Genomic DNA, 6,367 nt, shown 5'->3' on the forward strand with positions numbered 1-6,367 from the left:
TTTTCTTTTCCTGATTTTTTGCAAGCTTGGTAGTTTTTGATGCTAGGCATTGTGAACTATAACTTATTGGTTGCGGAACATTTTTGTATTCCTATAAATATTACTGAACTTTGGTCTGTTATATACTTAAATGACTTGTTAACCATTTGATCCACTTGGGACATGCTTTTAAGATTTGTTAGGTGGCACTAGACAAGTGAAGGCTTCCCCAGTGCCTCAGTAGTAAAGAATCAGCCTACCAATGCAGGAGACAAAACAGAGGCCAGTTCAATCCCTGTGTAGGTAAGATCCCCTAAAGGAAACAGCAATCCATTCAGTATTCTTACCTGGGAAATCCCGTGTACAGAGGAGCTTGGTCGGCTACAGATCCCAAAAAGCGGGAAACTGTGAACACATGCACTAGAGGAGTGAGGTGTCTAAGGCGAATGCTCTACTTACTATTAAGGCAAAATCTGTCTGTGTACTTTAATAACCAATGCCCCATGGATTAGGAAGTTTTCCAGCCAGATCGGTGAAACGAATTACTATTTCTGTGCCTAAGTGAATCCTTAAATCCCCTTCCGGATAGTTTCCTCAGACAAAAGATGCTCAAAATTCAGTAGAATCCTGGAGAAAATTTACAGAACTCCAAGTTCTCTGAACAACTCTCGCCTTTCTGTTATACTCTGAAAAGAACATTACCTGCCCTGGTCTGCCCCAAACTTGCTGCTCCTTCCTGTCAACGCAGGCAATTCGCTGGGCTCTGCTTAAGTTTTCTCTCCCTGCATTGCAGTCTGGAAAACCTTGTAAATACAGTAAGCTTTTTGAACTGATAGCATTTGTTTCCTCAGTCTTCAGGGTCACTGTTACTCGTTACTGACGCCAACTTGTCTTGGAAACAGACCCAGCGTTCTCTTTCAACAGCAGTAGAATTTTTTTTTTTCTTTTTCAAAAAAAGAACTGTTGAAAGGTACCCCTAAAAGCCATACAGAGAAATGTTTTCCTGTGCCACTTAGTCTGAGGAGAACTGGGCCTCGCGCCGCTGAACGAACTCAAGCCACACCTCCCCCACCCCAGCTCAGCCTACGGGTTACTGCGCAGGCTTAGAACTGCGCGCCTGCAGCGTCAGCAACTACTGCGCCTGCGCCAAACAACGGGGCCCCGCCAATGCGTCAATCTGGGCCTGCCAATGAAAGCGCTTAGTGGTCCTTGAATCCCGCCCACTGACCGGACATCCAATCGCTTGTTCCGGCGCGCAGCCTGCGGTGGATCCAAAATAGTCCCAGGGTAGAGCTGGGGCGCAGGCTGGGACAAGATGGGGGCTGCGGAGTCTGAAGTGGAGGCTACAGCCCGAGAGTAAGTGTCTCCCGCCCGGGGTGCGGGGCGTGGGAGCAGCTGCGGGCGGGCTGGGACGGTCCTTGCGCACCCCCGAGTAAAATCACTAATAGCTGCTGGAGTTCGGCTCTGTAGTGAAGTGATCGTGACCCCAGACTCCCTGTCTTATGTTGGCTCTCTCCAGGAGTAAGGCATATGAGAGACTGTTTGTTCCCCACCACGAACTCACCCACCCCAGAGATGTGTACTTAAAGGGGACGGTTACATCCCTGTTAAGCCCCCACATCTCTTCGCAGATCGACCATCCTAACAGGAAACTTTCCACCCCAGGGGATACCTTGGGAAGGCCGTTTAATTTCTGCCACACTTGTCCCAACATACACTGTTGCTGTGAGTTATTTTATCCCGGTTACCGCTTCCTAATGGACTGCTCCAGCCCCTAACAAGGAAGAACTCTGGAGAGCCTAGACCCAGGGATCCAGCCCCCTGTCCTTAGCTCCTCCTCCAGTATTCTGAGACCTTGCTCCAAGACTGTGTCTCTGCGCGGGGCGCTGTCCCACCCCCTGTATATTTTTTTGATTTCAGAAACTCAAATGTCTTCTTTCTTGCTTTGCGCTGACTTTCTCTAGCTTCATTGAGTGGGTCTACTGTCTAGCTGCGGTGCCGGGCTTCTCATTGCAGTGGCGTCTCCTTGCAGAGCACTGGCTCTAGAGCGAGGGCTTCAGGAGCAGTGGTGTCCCGTCTTAGTTGCTCCGTGGCATGTGGACTGTTACTGGACCAGGGATGGACTCTGTAACATCTGCTTTGGCAGGCCGATTCTTTATCACTGAACCACTAGGGAAGTTCCCTCAAAAGATTTCTATTCGGTGAAACAGACCCTATTTAAAATCACAGCTCTTTCCCCATGCTTATTATTCCCGTTGCTTTGCTTATTTTTCCTCACTTATTATTTCACTTATTACTTCCATGTGTCTTCCATGCACACTCCATTCCTGGTCTCAGGTGTTCCTTCAAGCCTGTGTGTAGCTACTAGTCAGGACAAGACTCAGCATTAATACACATAATCACATATGTGCAATGTGCACACAAATTCACTAGAACTAGCACCTCAGGAGTCTGCAGTTTTTCCTGTTTTCTCATCCTTTCAGGGCCCTGGCCAAGTTAGCAGACATTCTGGAGCCTGTAGGTCTTCAGGAAGAGGCTGAACTGCCTGCCCAGATACTGGCTGAGTTTGTGATGGTATGTGCAAGATGGGAGCTAGCCTTTCACCAGCCAGGGGCTGCTCCTGGATCCTCTTGTTGAGTTACTGGGGAGCATTAATGGTGAGCAGACTGGAAGGTAACCTTTTGGGCCTGTAGTACAAGGAGGTAAGAATGTTCCCTGCCGGTACCCTCCTTCTGAACAGGACTCTCGGAAGAAAGACAAGCTTCTCTGCAGCCAGCTTCAAGTAGTGGACTTCCTGCAGAATTTCTTGGTTCAGGAAGGCACTGCCCAGGACCAGAACCCCTTGGCTTCTGAAGACACAAGCCGTGAGTGGACTCAGGGTTCAGATAGGGGCTTCCCTGAGTGAAGAAGAAAGTGGGACATCAGTCAGGTCAGCTGTTTGGCTTATGTGATGACTGAAGCCCCAGTGCTGCAGGCAAGTGGGCCTACCTCACTTATATACTCATTTCTGGTGGCTCTGTGCAGGGCAGAAGGCAATTGAAGCCAAAGAGCAATGGAAAGAGCTGAAGGCCACCTATCAAGAACATGTGGAGGTCATCACAAATTCCCTAACCCAGGCACTTCCCAAGGTGGAGGATGCCCAAACAAAGCAGGCACAGCTCCAGGAGGCCCTTAAACAGCTCCACGCCAAGGTGAACCTATGATGAGGGGAGGGAAGGGCAAGCAGAGAGGAGGAAGAAAAGGGTGACTATGCTAGGTTGGACCCACTGGTTATCTTTTAAATTTCAACCATATGACTGAGGTAATCTTCCATTATATATATATATACCACATCTTCTTTATTCATTCATCAGTATTATTTAGCCATTAAAATAATATAATGCCATTTGCAGTAACATGGATAGATTTGAAGATAATCATGCTTAAGAAAGTCAGACAAAGGAAAATATAACATTTATATGTTGAATCTAAAAAAAAAAAAGATGAACTTACTGTAAAACAGAAATAGACACAAAGACTTAGAGAAAAAACTTACGGTTACCAGAGAGGAAGGGGGCTGGGGATAGATTGGGAATTTGACATGGACACACTGCTATATTTAAAATAGATAACCAACAAGGATCTGCTGTAAGAGAAAATTAATTAAAAAAAATGAAATGCAACAATAAAAATGCATTCCTCCTCTCCTTCATTCCCTTCCTTCTCTTACCTGCAGAAGCAAATGGCCATGGAAAAACTCAAAATAGCCCAGAAGCAGTGGCAGCTGCAACAGGTAGGTCCATTTCCCTAGGAAAATATCTCTTCCTACCACCATGCTATTGCATGAGCCAAGTCCTCTGCCTAGAAAATTATCATCTCATTTCCTCCTGTGTGGCATTATATTATGGGACCCACGTGGACTTTGATCCTAGCATCACTGCTTACCACTGCATGATCTTGAACTGTCACCTTACTTTCTCTGCTTCTGTATCTTTATCTGTGAAATGAAAATACTAGCATCTACCCAACAGAGTTAGGACTATTGAGTAATTGGTACAGCAAGTGTTTAATTAAAGTAGTGCCTGGCACATAGCAAACTAAATAAGTCTTATCATTCTTTGTGCCCCTTCCCTCCAGAATGCCTCACCTTGGAACAACTCACTCTGATCCTTTTTTCTAAGCTCCTGGTCCTGCCTAAAATGAGTGGAGTCCCTCTATTCATCTGTGTATCTGAAACCCCAGCTAGGTCTAAGCTGGAGGGTTGGGAAAATGGCTCCAAGACCTCAGGATCTGAGGAACCATATCTGCATTCTCACTCCTGGTAGGAGAAGCATTTGCAGAATCTGGCGGAGGCTTCATCAGAAGTGAGGGAGCGTCAGACAGGAACTCAACAGGAACTTCAACGACTATATCAGGAACTTGGAACCCTGAAGCAGCAGGCAGGGCAGGAGCAGGCCAAGCTGCAGAGGTGAGGCTGGGAGCATGGGCTGCAGATCCAGGCTTGTCCAGCAGAAGTTCCCTCTCTTCATACCCACATCCTCCTCCTAGGCACCAGACCTTTCTCCAGCTGCTATACACCCTGCAGGGTAAGCAGCTATTCAATGAGGCAGAGGCAAAAATACCACAGGAGCTGGATCTTCCTAAGGATAAGCCCCAGCAAGTGACCCAACCCCAGGAACAGAACACTCACGACACCATGGGAAGAGAGGTGGGTGTGTCCTCCAATGTGAGTGAGAGATGCAATAGTTGGGCAGGGAGACAGAAAAAACTGAAAGACTTACTGCCCATACCTTGTTTTCCCAAGGCTGACAACCCACAGCCTGTTGGAGATGCAGGCTTACCATGGCTTCCTGGCAGACAGCAACATACAGAAGAATCCTAGAGCAGGTCAGACTCCAACTCAGGCCGTGGTTTCCCTGGACTGCAGTATGGCAGAAGGGAGGGTCTCTGGTCTATCTATCTCTGTTTCCGAGCTCCACTGTTTATGGAAAGGATGGGATGTGGCAAGGAACAAGGAGTTTATTTTATGGTTGAAGTTTAGTACTTTATCCCCATGCCCAGCCTACCCTAGACTAGTCTGGCTCTTCCTCTTCTCCAGCCCTCTCACCTCACCCTTATTGCAGGATGGACTTAAATTCTTTGAGTGCAGTTTGAATTTTGACTACATACCTGGTCAGGGCAGGTTCTGGATTCTGTTTATTAAAAACCCTGGAACTCTCTCAGCTGCCTGTTTGTTGGCTTATCTTCACATGTTGGTGGGAAGAGCCACACTCAAAGGCCAACAACATGATAGATTCCTGGACAGGTGTGAATGGTGAGAATATAGATTGGGAATGGGCCCTGGCCTGGGGTATCAGAGATTGCTTACCCAAATGGATATGCCACAAATATGCTGAGCTTAATTCAAGGAGAAGGCGAATGCTTTATGCAGGTGATTAGATGTGGGAAGCTAACTTTAATTACTGATCCTAATGTTTACTGAGTCTCTGATTTGTGCCAGGCCCTGATTTGCTATGAACTGGAGCTGCAGAAGTGGACTTAACTGACCAATCACTGGCCACTTGGAGCATAATGAGAATGAACAAGTGATGAAAAGGTCAATAGGATGATTTCAGGGTGTGTTTTAACAGCGTAGCAAACTGAAACAGTAATAAAATAAAGAGTAATAGTGAAAAAGTATAGAGGACCCCCCCTTCTCTCTATATTGGGCTGTGATATGTGAGTTAGTATTTCTATTTGTGCTGGTATGTTTGTGTTTCTATATTTTTGTTTGTTGCTTTCATTCTCCATTCCTCTATGTGCCTATCACTGAATGTATGAACAGTGGGATCACTGCTGTGTTTGAGGAAGTGATTACTTCCCTGATTTTCTGAATCTGCAGCCTATTCTTGGATGTCCTGATGTTATATTCCTGATACATTTTTTTGTGTTCTACTGTTTTTTTTTTCCTTGACCCCTCCTTTTAGATTATCATTCATCTTCAGATATTTGAATGCTGAAAGACTGGCTTTTGTGATTCTCTGTTGTATGTTTTGTTCTGGTTCATTGATTTGTAGTAGTATCTTGATCATTTTCTGGCTTCTGTTTTTAGGTGAAGAATATGTTTTGGTTTGTTTTTTTGGTAAACTTTTTATCAGGTAATAAACTTGTGTATTTGGATCTTTATTTGTTTTCTCAAATAAACATTTAAAATTATCATTTTCTTCTGGTTTCCTATTAGTATGTTCACAGTCATTCAATTCATAGAATTTTCTATTAAAATTATTTCTTTGAGTTTCTTAGAAAAATAATTTTCAAATTTTTTACTCTATGTGAGAGGATAATCTTTCTAGGTTTGTTCTAATTTGGTCAGAAAATGTCAAATCTATAATAAAAACTTTGAAATTTAGTGAAGGAAGCAGTTGTAGCC

General features: G+C 45.1%; 1 protein-coding gene across 1 annotated transcript; it reads left to right on the plus strand.

The window, feature by feature from the left end:
* The first annotated feature begins 1,212 nt into the window (after positions 1 to 1,212).
* Positions 1,213 to 6,153, plus strand: ZWINT (ZW10 interacting kinetochore protein). Its single transcript, XM_055425192.2, has 9 exons — positions 1,213 to 1,335; positions 2,463 to 2,553; positions 2,720 to 2,843; positions 3,004 to 3,170; positions 3,695 to 3,751; positions 4,284 to 4,426; positions 4,507 to 4,666; positions 4,763 to 4,845; positions 5,459 to 6,153. The coding sequence occupies exons 1-8, from the start codon at positions 1,295 to 1,297 to the stop codon at positions 4,838 to 4,840; spliced, it is 861 nt and encodes a 286-aa protein (XP_055281167.1). The 5' UTR covers positions 1,213 to 1,294; the 3' UTR covers positions 4,841 to 4,845; positions 5,459 to 6,153.
* The last annotated feature ends 214 nt before the right edge of the window (positions 6,154 to 6,367 follow it).

This window comes from Moschus berezovskii, chromosome 12 (assembly GCF_049115385.1).
Source record: "Moschus berezovskii isolate FMDL1 chromosome 12, NW_MosBer_1.0, whole genome shotgun sequence".
Classification (NCBI taxonomy): domain Eukaryota; kingdom Metazoa; phylum Chordata; class Mammalia; order Artiodactyla; family Moschidae; genus Moschus; species Moschus berezovskii.

Excerpts from the sequence above, each read along its gene's own strand:
- ZWINT (XM_055425192.2), top strand. The coding sequence starts at position 1,295 with ATGGGGGCTGCGGAGTCTGAAGTGGAGGCTACAGCCCGAGA. Across the intron at positions 2,844-3,003 it reads GGCTTCTGAAGACACAAGCC|GGCAGAAGGCAATTGAAGCC; the intron begins GTGAGTGGACTC and ends GGCTCTGTGCAG. Across the intron at positions 3,752-4,283 it reads AGCAGTGGCAGCTGCAACAG|GAGAAGCATTTGCAGAATCT; the intron begins GTAGGTCCATTT and ends CACTCCTGGTAG.